The 15612-nt window shown below is 48.5% G+C and overlaps 2 protein-coding genes across 3 annotated transcripts; one reads left to right on the top strand and one right to left on the bottom strand.

Annotated features, from left to right (window-relative positions):
- Positions 1-1664: 1664 nt before the first annotated feature.
- Positions 1665-7260, bottom strand: LOC117401975 (syntaxin-6-like). 2 transcript variants are annotated; one of them, XM_059007981.1, is made up of 8 exons: positions 7107-7260; positions 5592-5761; positions 4719-4813; positions 4462-4524; positions 3993-4106; positions 3382-3488; positions 3147-3241; positions 1665-2795 (listed from the first exon to the last, which is right to left on the bottom strand). In XM_059007981.1, exons 1-8 carry the CDS (start codon positions 7139-7141, stop codon positions 2719-2721), a joined length of 756 nt encoding a protein of 251 aa, XP_058863964.1. In that variant the 5' UTR covers positions 7142-7260; the 3' UTR covers positions 1665-2718. The 2 variants fall into 2 exon arrangements, with proteins under 2 accessions (XP_058863964.1, XP_058863963.1); XM_059007980.1 differs by lacking the exon at positions 3147-3241.
- Positions 7261-8793: 1533 nt separating this feature from the next.
- LOC131706594 (immediate early response gene 2 protein-like) lies at positions 8794-10605 on the top strand. Its single transcript, XM_059007979.1, has one exon. The coding sequence runs from the start codon at positions 9016-9018 to the stop codon at positions 9673-9675; it is 660 nt and encodes a 219-aa protein (XP_058863962.1). The 5' UTR covers positions 8794-9015; the 3' UTR covers positions 9676-10605.
- The last annotated feature ends 5007 nt before the right edge of the window (positions 10606-15612 follow it).

Genomic DNA, 15612 nt, shown 5'->3' with positions numbered 1-15612 from the left:
GACCCCCCATTCCCACTATCACAGACCCCCCTCCCATTCCCAGTATCAGACCCCCCCATTCCCAGTATCAGACCCCCCCATTCCCAGTATCAGACCCCCCATTCCCAGTATCACAGACCCCCCCATTCCAGTACCAGACCCCCCATTCCCAGTATCAGTGACCCCCCCATTCCCAGTACCACAGACCCCCCCATTCCCAGTATCACAGACCCCCCCCCCCCGTTCCCAGTATCACAGACCCCCCCATTCCCAGTATCACAGACCCCCCCATTCCAGTACCAGACCCCCCATTCCCAGTACCACAGACCCCCCATTCCCACTATCACAGACCCCCCCCCCCATTCCCAGTATCAGACCCCCCCATTCCCAGTATCAGACCCCCCCATTCCCAGTATCACAGACCCCCCCATTCCAGTACCAGACCCCCCATTCCCAGTACCACAGACCCCCCCATTCCCAGTATCAGTGACCCCCCATTCCCAGTACCACAGACCCCCCCATTCCCAGTATCACAGACCCCCCCCCCCCGTTCCCAGTATCACAGACCCCGGCTCTGTTCCTCATGGCTTGCACACGAGTCCAGCGCTTGCAATCGCTCGGAGCGTTTCACTTGTTCATGTTTCTCTCTAGTTCTGCTGCTGGAACACTTTTTCAATTGGATTTTGGGACGGGGGGGGGGGGGGGGTCCTTGCACCTTTCCGATTCGAGCCGTTCATTTCAAATCAAGGGATCTGAATAAGAGAACTCATTTCTTATTTAGCTGGGTAATGAGAGGGGAGGGAGGGAGGGAGAGGATATTGCTCACGCGGGCCTCTCTTGTTCTGGTATGTTTGCTGTTAGCAGAGCGTTTTCACTCTATATATATATATATACACACACACATATAGATCTCTATATATATATATAGATAGTGTCTGTTCTTCCTAGAAGCAGTAATCCAGTTTGGTTGTTAGTTGCGTCCTCACAGCATGAGGTTAATACCCCAGGTTTGCTTCAGTCCAATGCAATCGCGTCTCCTGCTGTCAAACACGCCGCTGTGACCCCAGTGTTTATTCTGTGTTCAAAGTGCCAATAACTTTGTGAATTCCTAACTGTGACCCAATAATAAAGATGATAAGAATTGCACATTAACTACTGTATAAAATTTAAAACAAAATTAAAAATCTGAATATCTTAATAAAAGTTTGTAACAAAAATGAAAAAAAAAATTGTGTTTTTGTTTTTCGATTTTGTGAGCAGGAGTGTACGGGCTGGCTCGACGGACGAGGGCAGACTGGGTCAGGTCAGTGCCTGTGTTTCAGTTCCATTTCCAATCCCTTCGAAGGGGTGAGATTTTAGACACATAATCAGTAACTGAGATTGTCAAATGAACGCAGCTGAACAAACAGCAGCTTCGATGGAATTTGCAATTTCCATCTTCCATCAATGGCGAGTTGGAATTGATTTTATAAAGGAACTGGAATGGATTTTGACCCCAACACTAAGTATTGGTATCTCAAGCAGTCTGGTGCAGCTGGCCTCTTGTGAAGTCTCTGTGTCTGGGGAGTTCGCTGGAGGACCTTGTGCTGGAGTAAACAAATCAATTTCAAGAATCACAGTACAAGTAATAATACAATTAAGAGCAAGATAAATACAATGACTGTGCAAGAAACCACAGAACTCCGTTTGTAAAAAGCATGTGTTTGTTTATTAATGAGTGTTCAGGGGTCTGAATGCAGTTACAGTACATACATACATACATATATATTAGATAAAAAAAACAGGTTATTTTACATCTCAAAAATCGTAAATATATAGTTAGTTTTTTGATGTAGGGCAGGCTGACTCCCAAGCATGATCTCTGAGGGAGGAGACCTCCGCACCGCACGTGGATCTCTGGCTCACGGACCGTCTCTCTCGCTCCTGAACTTCTCTATAGACACTGCGGCGTTCACCGTCTCCTCGCGAGATCAGATCTTTAGCTCACGAGACTGCAGACGTTTACAGAGAATAACCAAAACACTTTTCCCTGTCGCTGTGCTGTTACGCAGGTGATTCGAAAAGAATTCGAGAGAGCCCCTCCGAGCCGTACCTGTGCAGCTGTGATTCGAGCTCGCTCTCCTGGTTGAATCGCCAGAGCCCCTCGGTGGAACCACAGCATTATTACACCACGGCTGGGTCTGCAGTATCGCTTGCGTTTCCACAAATTCTAAAACACACCCTGTCCACAGCTGAACGCTTAAGCGACACTCGAGTCTCGTAGATCCCTGAATAGGACACCTCATCCGAGTCCCTTCCCTTTCCATTCAATTCATATTTGAGACCTAATAATTCAGCTGCTTTCACGGGAAGCCGATGTTAGTTCACTAACAGCGACTTCCATGCAAGTGATTTGCTGGCGCTGTTGTGAGAAGCTCGCTGTGACAGAACGCTGCGGATTGCAGTGGTGAGCAGGGACGTGCTGGGATTGAATTGGAAATGGAATCGCCCGCCCCCACCCCCCCTGCAGGGGGCGTTGGAGCAGAATCCACAGGGTGTGACTCTGCGGTCAGTGAAACGCAGCGAGCCACGAGCTTTCTCTTTCAAAACGCCACGTACACAAAACAAACAGAAAAGCTTTCGTCTTTTAAAGTGTCTTTGGTGTTGGTTTCTTAGTTCCTGTGTCAGTCCCACGCTTGTGGGGGGTCTGTCGGTTCGGTTCGGTCCGGCCCACCCCCCTCTCCAGGCCAGACTCAACAATCACAGAGTGAAGAGTAGGATGAGCACCACCACCAGGATCACAGCCAGGACAGCGATGGCACACCACTGCCGTCGGCCTGCAGGGGGAGACAGAGAGAGAGAGAGAGCGGATCACTCAACACAGGTACCCCTGCAAACAGATGTGCTGTATTTTGATTGGTTAACACACAGATGAGCTGTACTCTGATTGGCTAACACATAGATGAGCTGTACTCTGATTGGCTAACACACAGATGAGCTGTACTCTGATTGGCTAACACACAGATGAGCTGTACTCTGATTGGCTAACACACAGATGAGCTGTACTCTGATTGGCTAACACAATGGTTCCCGACTCAGGCCAGGGTAAATACAAGCAGCGTAAGAGTGTGCAGACTGAAGGCAGCCCAGCCCCTCGTCTCTCCCCTCCTCCCAGACCCCTCACTCACTGCTGGTCAGGTGGGAGACTTTCTCCATCTTCTTGAGAACACTGTCCATGCGAGAACTCGTCTGATCCATCTCCTCGGAGAACTCTCCCAGCATGCTGCAGGACACACGCACACACACGCACATTAATAACACAGCATGACTCACACAATGAGCAGGGCCCTGCGCTCCTTGTCTCTGTGCTCTACTCACACAATGAGCAGGGCCCTGCGCTCCGTGTCTCTGTGCTCTACTCACACTGCCTGCTCATCGAGCTCGTCTCCGATGCGTCCCGACATGTTCTTCAGGACACGGATGCTGCCGGACACCAGCTCCAGCTGCTCATCCTGCTGCTCCACGATCAGCTGAGAGAGAGAGAGAGAGAGAGGGACACTGATGCTGACGCTGGAACCACACTAGCCCTGCTGCTGCTGCTGCACCCAGTCCTGGGGTTCAGAGCTCCCCTCAATGAAGTCTAGTATTATTATTATTAATATTGAAATGATCAGGAGCCAGGAGTTTGAGCAGGGTTACAAACTCACACTAGCCCTGCTGCTGCTGCTGCTGCTGCACCCAGTCCTGGGGTTCAGAGCTCCCCTCAATGAAGTCTAGTATTATCATTAATATTGAAATGATCAGGAGCCAGGAGTTTGAGCAGGGTTACAAACTCACACTAGCCCTGCTGCTGCTGCTGCACCCAGTCCTGGGGTTCAGAGCTCCCCTCAATGAAGTCTACTATTATTATTAATATTGAAATGATCAGGAGCCAGGAGTTTGAGCAGGGTTACAAACTCACACTAGCCCTGCTGCTGCTGCTGCACGCAGTCCTGGGGTTCAGAGCTCCCCTCAATGAAGTCTAGGATATTCACCTGTTGCTGTGCCTGCTGGTCCTCGATGTACCGCGAGTTTCCCAGGTCCTGATCCAGAAGAGTGTAGCGGTCAGCCTGCACCCCCCCACGGGAGGGGCCCCCTCCCAGCAGAGCCTGACAACAAAACCATTATCAACATCCACCATTTCCAACCATTATCAACACCCACCAGTGTATATGTGTGTGTGTGTGTGTGTGTGTGTGTGTGTGGGGGGGGGGGGGGGGTCTGTGTTACAAGGCATTTTATTTGCTGTAGTTGTGGGCAGGAGGACCAGCACGAGCCACTCCAATGCATTCTTAGCTTTACCGAGATTTCTAATGTTTTAAACGGGGGTTCAGGTCTGCTTGCCTCAAGTAGGAATATGCAAGGCAGGTTAGCTCACACAGCGTGTCTTTAATCCACCAGCCAAGCGAAAGGGAGTCTGCTCCCAGAGTGTGAAGCGCTGGGATGGGCTGAGAGACTAATTACCTGACGGCTTTTCCTTTCTGTCTTCGCAACGGCTGAGGGGCTTGAAATGTGATCTTTCATTTCCTGCAACGAGAAAGGACAATCAGTGCGAGTCTGAAATGCTGGCGAGCTTCCCCAGAAGTGGTGCTGACTTGGTTTGCTTTCATGGCGATGCCCTGAATGAAGCTCAGCTGGCTCCAGCTCCAGCTCCTGGTCCAGCAGGGTGTTCCAGTGTGTGTGTTTGAGCGCGCGTGCCGTGCTGCTGCAGTGCTCCTCACCCTGACTGTGTCTCTGGTGCTCTCCACGAAGGCTCTCCGCCCCGCCACCTCGTCACCCTCGATCTTGAACTTGCGCGGGTTCGACTCCACGATGCCTGGCCGGGGTTAAGAAAAAACAACACAGAGCCACCCACCAGCCAGCCTCGCCCTCACTGTGAAGCACACCCAGCCAGCCTCGCCCTCACTGTGAAGCACACCCAGCCAGCCTCGCCCTCACTGTGAAGCACACCCAGCCAGCCTCGCCCTCACTGTGAAGCACACCCAGCCAGCCTCGCCCTCACTGTGAAGCACACCCAGCCAGCCTCGCCCTCACTGTGAAGCACACCCAGCCAGCCTCGCCCTCACTGTGAAGCACACCCAGCCAGCCTCGCCCTCACTGTGAAGCACACCCAGCCAGCCTCGCCCTCACTGTGAAGCACACCCAGCCAGCCTCGCCCTCACTGTGAAGCACACCCAGCCAGCCTCGCCCTCACTGTGAAGCACACCCAGCCAGCCTCGCCCTCACTGTGAAGCACACCCAGCCAGCCTCGCCCTCACTGTGAAGCACACCCAGCCAGCCTCGCCCTCACTGTGAAGCACACCCAGCCAGCCTCGCCCTCACTGTGAAGCACACCCAGCCAGCCTCGCCCTCACTGTGAAGCACACCCAGCCAGCCTCGCCCTCACTGTGAAGCACACCCAGCCAGCTTCACCCTCACTGTGAAGCACACCCAGCCAGCCTCGCCCTCACTGTGAAGCACACCCAGCCAGCCTCACCCTCGCTGTGAAGCACACCCAGCCAGCCTCGCCCTCACTGTGAAGCACACCCAGCCAGCCTCACCCTCACTGTGAAGCACACCCAGCCAGCCTCACCCTCACCCCCCATGAAGGATACCGATGGTCTCCTCCAGGTCCTCCAGGTCCCACTCGATGGATCTCAGGCTGTTCCGCAGCTCATTGGTGGTCCAGTCCAGCTCCTCCTTGCTGACCAGCGCCTCCTCCTGTAGCAGCTCGGTCCAGCGCTGGTACAGCCCGCGGGCCGTGTTCACCGCCTTCTGCACCTCGCTGCGCAGAACAGAACAGGGGCACAGCGTCACAACCCAGTCCAGAGAACAGGGAGGATCACAAACCAGTCCAGAGAACAGGGAGGATCACAAACCAGTCCAGAGAACAGGGAGCTCCTGGAGCATCACACACACACACACACACACACACACACACACACTCTCTCCTGGAACATCACACACACACACACACTCTCTCCTGGAACATCACACACACACACACACACACACTCTCCTGGAACATCACACACACACACACACACTCTCTCCTGGAACATCACACACACACACACACACTCTCTCCTGGAACATCACACACACACACTCCTGGAACATCACACACACACACACACACACACACACCTGGAACATCACACACACACACTCCTGGAACATCACACACACACACTCCTGGAACATCACACACACACACACACACCTGGAACATCACACACACACACACTCCTGGAACATCACACACACACACTCCTGGAACATCACACACACACACTCCTGGAACATCACACACACACACACACACACACACACACCTGGAACATCACACACACACACACACCTGGAACATCACACACACACACACTCCTGGAACATCACACACACACACACACACACACTCCTGGAACATCACACACACACACACACACTCCTGGAACATCACACACACACACACACACACAGCGCAGGACAGAGGTCGGTCTGTATTTTTCGCCGGGGGAGACAGCTGCAGCGGGGACTGAGGGTCTCTTTGTTACCAGGCCGCCCGGCACTGAATGAGTTAACACGCTTCCCTCCCACACGGAGCGAGCGGAGAGAGATCAGAGACAGACTCGCCGCGGCGGAACTCATCCAAGCAGGCTGTGTGGTCCAGTGGTTAAAGAAAAGGGCTTGTAACCAGGAGGTCCCCGGTTCAAATCCCACCTCAGCCACTGATTCATTGTGTGACCCTGAGCAAGTCACTTCACCTCCTTGTGCTCCGTCTTTCGGGTGAGACGTAGTTGTAAGTGACTCTGCAGCTGATGCATAGTTCACACACCCTAGTCTCTGTAAGTCGCCTTGGATATAATAATAATAATAAACAAACACGCCGCGCTGCAGAGTTGTGTACCAGGAGACGGCGAGGGACGGAGCTGTGCGCGACCTTTGCCCTTTCCGCTGCTCTCTGTTTGTGGATCAGCACGGCCCATCACTTTTTTTTCGGTAGACCAAAGCTAGATCTAAAGCGCGTATCCGTCGATCATTAACAATCCCGTATGCACAGCTCAGGTGCGCGGCGCATTGCGAGCTCGTTAAACCCCGCGGTGCACTTAAAATGTTTTCTGACTTACCCCTTGACGACAAAGAAAGGGTCCTCGAGCGACATGGTGTCGGCTACTTCCGTGTCTCGGACCCTGAAAAACTAATAAACACGCCTCTGCGCTGCTGGGACGCCTGAGGCACCCCCGTCACGTGATCCGGCCAGCAGCACTCCCTCGACACGTGACTGGATCCCTGGCACTCCCCCTCGTCATGTGACTGGACTGTGGGCTTTCCACGCTGCGGTAAACTCCACACTAATATACAGTACGGGTACGTTTAACTAAATACGTGCGTCTAGAAATGCGAAGAGTTCTTTAACGTTACACAGACACGCAATAAAGTTTAGTTTTAAAAAAAATCCGCCTAAATGAAATAGCAGCGGCACCAGCGCACAGCTGTAGTAATGTTGTTGAAGCTGACTCCCTGGGGTCCTAGAAGCTGCTTGATGAGATTCTGGGATCAATAAGCTACTAACAACCAAACGAGCAAGATGGGCTGAATGGGGCCTCCTCTCGTTTGCAAACTTTCTTATGTTCTTATGTTCTAATGTATTTGGTCTTTCTAAACGTCAGCGTGTTGCTTTGTGACTGCGCTGTTCTTGCCAGTGCAATGTACACGCGTGTCGAGAGCTTTAATATGCACAAGGATAATAGTAACTGTTGAGCCTCAGAGCCTGGCTGTGGTATAATATGCATGGGAAAGCAATGCACATACCAGTAAAAATACTGCACAGTGCACAGTGTGCAAACACGGAAACTCCCTGGGCGTGTGTTACTTAAACGCATAACATGACCTCGCTATCTATCTATCTATGTAAATTTAAAGTCTGATTTAATTATAAAGCAGGTCGGATCCAGTCAGCTCGACCTCAGCGGAACGGCCGCCGCTGCGCCAGATGACGTAGTGTGGGTGTTACCGGGTCCCTGCCCGCGACATCTCCATATAAGGAGCGGGCCGGTGACGTCGCCGCTGCTGTGCTAAATATGGAAACAGGAAACTAGGCTGGCCACGTCACGGCTTTTCCACAGATGCGAGCCACGGGGGGAAAACAAGCGGAACTGCCTTATTTGGGCATGTGGGGGGAGTGACGTAGCCAGAAAACACCCCTGGGAAATAACGCGAGTTTCTCAGAATCGATGAGCGCTGCTCAGAACTGTGATTTATTGAGGGAAGTAAAAGTTAAAGCGATCTGAATCCGAAACAGAGAGAAGAAAACACTGGGCGGGGTGTGGGGCCTTCTTTATTTATTAATTCATGTATTTATTTTGCATTACATCACAGGAAAAAGTGAAAGCAATGTGTGTTAGTTACAAAAACGTTTAGGATTTACACTTGAGCTGAAGTGAGACATTCAGATCCGCACTATAGAGATCATGTATTTATAAAGAGAGGAATGTAGACAGACAGACAGATAGGGGATACAAACAGGAATCTGAAACTCGCGTCATGTGTTTTATTTACGGAAATACGATGTAATGTGTGTGCCTGGCACTTCAAAGCAAAATGATGAGATAAATAAATACATAGCTTCACAGGTCACACGGCTGTGTACAAACTGACACTCAAACTCCCTGTTAGAGCCGAGAATACAATAGAATCAGACCCGGGCCATTCATCAATAAGAGCCAGAGGGGGAGGGGAGGGGGAGGGGCATGCTGACGTGGCCAGGAGTAGAATCAGCTGACGTCACCGCAGGTATAAAAACTCCGGCATGTATTCAAACGCTCCATTCGACTGAGGTGGAGCTATAGGGTAGCGTTAGAATTAAAGTCTGATTCCGGGGGGGAAATAAGTAAATAAATAAACCTTAACATAACAAACAAGTCTTCAAACAACTTTGAGAACAAAAGGGGTTTTTTTTTAACAGAAGAAAAAAACAAAAAGTTCCTGGTGCTTATTTATTACTTAATTATTTCGTTTATTTTGTAAGTTACGCTAATGGAGCTGAACGCGGAAGCTAAGCGGATCATGGCGCTGTCTCTGGGCAAGCTGTACAGCTCCCGCATGCAGAGAGGCGGCATGAAGCTACACAGGAGCCTGCAGCTCTCCCTGGTCATGAGGTCGGCCCGCGACATCTACTTCACCGCCAAGCTGGAGAGCGACGCGGAGGCGGCGGGGCGCCAGCCAGGGGCGCCGGCCGAGGACGAGGAAGTGGCGATGGTGACCGAGGCCGTGCCTGCGCAGCCCGCAGGGCAAGCGGCCACTGACCCCCAGCAAAGAGAAACCGGGACGGAGGCGCACATGGAGACCGAGCCCAGTCCGGAGCGGAGCTGCGCTCCAGCGGTCACCCAGCCTTTAACAGAGGCGCCCAGCAACGTACCTGCCAGGACAGAATGCAAACCCAAACCCGCCCAGATCGTTACCCCCGGCGACAAGGAGAACGCGAGCCCCGGGAGCGGCAGCGCCGTGCCCGCTCTGGCTTCCGACAGACACTCGAGGAAGCGGAGGGGCAAAGCCGCCGCAGAACCCGAGTTTCTGCCCAGTAAGAAACCCAGGATGGAGCAGAGGAAAAGAGGCGAGTCCGGGCTCCAGAGCGGCAGCTGCCGTGGCGGGGCCAGCCTGGCGAGCACTCTGTTCAGGACGATCGTGGCTTTTTGAATCTGTCGAAACCGAAAGAACGGAAGGCGAAAAATGCTGCTGAAGACGTCCTGTTTGTGCGGGAACGAGAGAAAAGCGAAGCAGCCTTTCCTATCCAAGGCAGCCCCACAGCCAGAGGGAACGGCGATTGGAGACTGCCGTGTCCAGAAAATACAGGACAGCAGAGGCGAGGCGAGAGAATGGGGTCTTTCTCCTGGGAGGCACAGTGCAGAATCGGTCTGTGGGGTTTAAAACAGTCACCGGGACAGACAGCTGTGCCAACAGCGAGCACAACAGCAGAGACATTGCTTGTGCGTAAAATACAAACGACTTGCCGGTCAGGCTAGCGCTCGCCACCACGCTGCACAGAGAGAGAGAGAGACCTTCACTACAGAGATCGTGTCGGCTGCACCGCTGCACAGCAAGGCTGCTCTTGCTACACGGAGCGAGTTGCGCGCAGAAACTAAACTCCATAAGAACTGTCAGAACTGAACCGAACCGAACTCTATGAGCCAGGGACCAAGAGCACCCCCGTGACTCGCAGGTCTAGCAAAGCGGGGAATATTGTGACCAAGCCGTGTTTCACCACTGCGGGTGACCCACGGGGACAGCTGCTACAAACGATCCCTATGAAAGTCACCGGACTCGATGGTAGCTGTGACGTCACTGTGTTTTATAAGCACGTTCTTGTTGTCTTTAACACGTCAGTGGCTGGACCGCTGATCATGGGAGTTGAATTAATTAAAACTCGCTGCTCCATGTTTTGCACGGAGCGAGTTTGGTGCTGTGCTGGAGGGGGGGAGGGGGAGGCAGGCAGCTATACCTGCCCAAAACAGGTTGCCTTTTCATGTGTAATGGGTGCGGCGGAAACGCTATTTATAATGTATGTACTGTATTTTGTTACCTCATCTGACTGACTCATCTGTCAATAAAATATTTATTGAAACTTGATCGCTCTGCTGTTCTTCATTGCTGTGGCGCTGGCATGTTATTATTTTATTTCTTAGGCGACGCCCTTATCCAGGGCGACTTACAATTGTTACAAGATATCACATTGTTTTTACATACAATTACCCATTTATACAGTTGGGTTTTTACTGGAGCAATCTAGGTAAAGTACCTTGCTCAAGGGTACAGCAGCAGTGTGCCCCCACCTGGGATTGAACCCACGACCCTCCGGTCAAGAGTCCAGAGCCCTCACCACTACTCCACACTGCTGCCCTGTACTATAAATAAATAAATAAATAAATTGCAACACACATATCGCAACAGTGCATAGTTCAGCTTATCTATCTATCTACCTATCTATCTATAACGCACTTGGTAATTTGCTGTTGCTTGAGATGGTTGTGAGCTCGAATACACAGATACATGTTTATTGCACATTATACACCGTAGGCAGCTCCGGTCCTGACGGGCGACTCCACTCCAGGTTCTAATAGTCTGATTACTGTCCTGTTAGTGTAATTAGGCTAATGAGAAGGGTTAGGGTTGGAACAAACACCTGGACTGGAATAACCAGTTACACAGTTCCTGACCTGCGCTCCCCATGTGATCTGAAAGGGGGGGGGCTAGTTGATGGGGAATGACGTAACTGCATTCTGAATGCTGATTGCGCATTACAGACTACAATAGGCAAGGCATTTTAGAGCGGATCGCTTCCTTCCTTCCTTCCTCCCTCCCTTCCTCCCTTCCTGAGCAGCGGCAACTTTCAATGCCCCGGCGGGTCAAGGGTTAAAAGCCGTGGGGCTGTGTCTCGTGTGTCTGATCCGCCCGCTGCTGTCTCCGGAGTAGAGGATGTGGCAGAGGGCTCTGTGACGCACGGGCTTTGTGACGCACTGACTGTCGACGTTTCATACCCGGGGGGGGGGGGGGGGGGGGTGCATGGCTCGGGCGCTCGAAATGAAGCATGCATGGGAGGGTCTGAGTACAGAGAGTGGATGTGTGTGTGTGTGTGTGTGTGTGTGTGTGTGTGTGAGTGTGTGTGTGTGTGTGTGTGAGTGTGTGTGTGTGTCGATATAGTCATGCTGGGGAGACAACAGCAGCGAGACAGGCAGCTGTTATTGTGTATATGACCTATGAAATACAAACAGATAAAGTCACTTTTTTAAACAAAACAAAACAAAGAAAAGATTCTTGCATTGCAAACACTAGCGGTGCTGTGCACGATTCACACAGCGCTGCGCGTTCCCGCGCGTGTATATGCATATTATTATAGAGAATGCGCGGTACAGATGAAGACAATGTCGCAAGATTACTATAGGAGTCCAGAGATTCGTAAACTCTACGGTTGTGTTCACAAGATGTATTTTATGATGTGTTATTATTTCCCCGATGTTACAGTGTACAAGTACTCTAAATCCAGGTTGAGTGCGACCTGTTTATAAACTGAAGGGCACGTTGTAAAACAGTGGCGTTTTTTTATTTTTATTTTATAAAAATAACAGTATGAATGTATAAAACATTCTCCGAAGACCGCGTGATACATATCTTAAAACAAACTTAGATGACCTGCACAACATGAAACTAATATCCTCATTACAATAAAGCGATCGTTTCAGCGACGCGTTTCTCAGACTTGTTATATTGTTATTAGATTGACAGCCCTGTAAAACACCGAGATGATTGTATTTATGAAAGAGAGGTGTTTCTGTATACACAGTGCTGCCAGTATTGAAACTGATGCGGCTATACCCAGCCTCGCTCTCTTTGGTATGTCACGGCAGAATAAACACTGGTCTAATCTTGAAAAAACTGTGGGGAATGTGGGATCAGGCATAGAAGCAAAGGTATATTTCAAGGTCTTAAAACGACATTTCCCACAATTATTTTCAACGCCCCGTCCCTGCCTATTGGCTGAGCGTCGCAGAGCAAGCAGGGGCGGCGCATTCAAATTGCAAACTACACAGACAGACACGGAGCATTTCGCTTATTTGTTTTTAAGTTATTAACTGTCTCTGTTGAACCGAATACTGTTTTGTTTTTAGCCGTGTTTTTATTTTCATCGGCAGACGCGCTCTGGATGCAAGCACAGTGCTGACATGTCATTTCCGAAAATTATATTAAGCGAGGTTTCGGGTAAATATATAAAGAAAAAAGGCAGTGTATATTTGAGCACTAGTACAACAAGACCATGTAGGGAATTAAAATGAATGGACTATAGAATAGTCTTTTTTGTAACAATTTGATTGGTTTAAAACAAGCAAACAAGATTATCCATAAACTAATGTTTACAGAAAATAAATATAAAAAGAGAATTTCGACAAAAGCTGCCGGGAAGCACTGTCGCTGCTGATTGCTTGTTTCTACGCGCTTTGAAAAGGGAGTCTCGTCTTCCAGAATATCACTTACAATGTGCGCCATCAAAAATAAAAATAAAGTTTCTAAAGAAGCTGAAACACCACACGAACACTTGTCATGTGACACTTTCTATATTGGCTTGCTAGCTCGCAATGGGCTGCTGCTCCGCGGCGGTGAGTGCTGGTTTATTATTAATTTCTTAGCAGACGCCCTTATCCAGGACGACTTACAATTGTTATAAGATATCACATTATTTTTACATACAATTCCCCATTTATACAGTTGGGTTTTTATTGGAGCAATCTAGGTAAAGTACCTTGCTCAAGGGTACAGCAGCAGTGTCCCCCACCTGGGATTGAACCCACGACCCTCCGGTCCAGCGCCCTGACCACTACTCCACACTGCTGCTGGTTTAACACGTTACAGGTGTTACACACCAGCGCCAGCAGGCACTGAGCTCTGGTTTAACATGTTACAGGTGTTGCACACCAGCGCCAGCAGGCACTGGGCGCTGGTTTAACATGTTACAGGTGTTACACACCAGCGCCAGCAGGCACTGAGCGCTGGTTTAACATGTTACAGGTGTTACACACCAGCGCCAGCAGGCACTGGGCGCGCTGCACCTGCAGGGACAGCGTGTCACTGACGCTGGCATGCCTATTGGGTGCACGCTTCCTAAACACGCACCGTGCTTACAACGTGGCTGCAAGCAGCTCGAGCTGTTTCAGTTGCTATTTCAATTTGCGCGCCAGAGGCTCGCGGGTGGCACAGAGGTTGTTCACAATTTTCATCTGAGGCGATTTGTAAAGGAAGCAGAGATCTCAGGAGTTGATGAGGCAATTACTATTATTCGATTATAAATTGTTTTATTACTATATATATGTCTTCTGACTATATTGTGTGTATATTTTGTAACATTTTATAATATCTTTATTTTTTTAGTTCACACGTTTCACCTGGAGCCATCTGTGAAAGAGGAGCAAAGATTAAGACCTGAGGTAATTAGTTATTATTATTATACTGTATATTTTTATTAGTATTAATATTTGTGTTGATGAATTTTCTATCATGGTTATTTTGTGTAACATTTTAAATTCCCTGCTGGAAGAATAAATAATAATTTGAGCACTTATTTATTTACTAGCATGCATGAACGGGTTAATATAACAACTGCTTTCGTTTCGTTTCGTTTTCTTTCTTTCATTTTGAGTGGGCAGTGCACAGTTATTCACTCGGTTAAAAGTCTCTCACCTGGCAGGGAGTGAACTGAAGTCTTTGTAATTAAACGTTGTTAAGCAGGGAGATCGACTCCAGCTTTGTTGTTTAAATTTTAAATGAAGCTGCGCGCCACACACACACACACACACACAGGTGGCAGTTGGAAATGAGAAGCCGTTTATTTAAAAAAAAAAAAAAAAAAGTACAGGTAGTTTACTTAAGTTTTATTCCCCCGAGTTTTGTGTTTTATTTTTTAAATAAAAAATACAAATAAAAGTATTGCCAGGTGAATTTTGGGGCAAACACGCAGTAATAGTTGTCTTTTACGTTGTTTTTAATGTTATTATTATTATTATTATTATTATTATTATTATTATTATTATTATTATTATTATTATTATATTTACATGGTTTTACAAACTTCACGGGCTGTTGTGTACACTGATATACTGAGGAACCGCGGAAGATAAGCGATAGGAAAAGCATTGGAAAGTCGGAGTTTCTCCCCGGAGTGTCGTAGACACAGTAATGGCGTTTATCGATACTAGTCTCTAACCCCACTGGTAACGTGTAAACGCGGCTCTACTGTGACAGTGCTCGTCTTTAACAGTATTGTGCATGTAGAGATTTAACACCAGGCTTGTTTTTTATAGTCAAACAGCAGTAATAATATGCCCGCTCAACAGGCGTGAGCTGGGCTGTGCTGCAGTGCAATTGGTTTACTCTCTTTACAGTCTGATGTGATTGTGGCTCAGTCTTTATAATCGTGTTTTATAATAACACAGTGTGGGTCTGTGCATTACAGAGGTTATAGGGAACCGCGGCGGCTCGATCTCACCATCATTCCCGCTGATAAGGAATGCCTGTAGGTTTAGGATAATCGTGGCAACTGTCACTAAAGAATAGGCGAGTGTTACACAGTTAATTACATTTTAGGAGTGCTGAAGTCATAATACCAGATCACAATAAAATTGAAAGTGCAATTTAACTTAAATAACATATATAATACTTTACAATTAAAACAAGTGTAATTTGCTGTGCCAAAACCAATGCTACACATTGTATTCGCAATGCCTCATGTTAACGTCTGCAGTATATTTTAAATTCACTTTATGATATGCAGACAACAATACATTTCAAATGACGGGAAACCAATGAAAGATAGCTGTCTTTACATGTCTTAAAAAAATTTGTTACAAAAAAATTTAATATATTACAAAAAAAAAACCTTGCCATATTCATAAACTGTTTTTGAAATACATTTTAAAATTATTATTATTATTATTATTATTATTATTATTATTATTATTATTATTATTATTATTATTATTATATATCAGTAATATATATATTAATAACCCCTTCAATCACTGTGTGTATTGTAAAAAGTTTCCTATCTATGCTATACTTTGTAATGCATATGTGTTTTTGTGGAATACA

The sequence above is a fragment of the Acipenser ruthenus genome, chromosome 36, assembly GCF_902713425.1.
Source record: "Acipenser ruthenus chromosome 36, fAciRut3.2 maternal haplotype, whole genome shotgun sequence".
Taxonomy (NCBI): domain Eukaryota; kingdom Metazoa; phylum Chordata; class Actinopteri; order Acipenseriformes; family Acipenseridae; genus Acipenser; species Acipenser ruthenus.
Note: the sequence above shows the minus strand (reverse complement) of the source record. Positions and strands in the feature narration are given on the sequence as shown.

Bases quoted from the DNA above. Each gene is read 5' to 3' on its own strand.
- LOC131706594 (XM_059007979.1), top strand. From the start codon at position 9,016: ATGGAGCTGAACGCGGAAGCTAAGCGGATCATGGCGCTGTCTCTGGGC.
- LOC117401975 (XM_059007980.1), bottom strand. From the start codon at position 7,141: ATGTCGCTCGAGGACCCTTTCTTTGTCGTCAAGGG. The intron at 5,762-7,106 runs GTAAGTCAGAAA...TGTTCTGCGCAG, and splicing joins CCTTTCTTTGTCGTCAAGGG to CGAGGTGCAGAAGGCGGTGA. The intron at 4,814-5,591 runs GTATCCTTCATG...AACCCCGGCCAG, and splicing joins GGACCTGGAGGAGACCATCG to GCATCGTGGAGTCGAACCCG.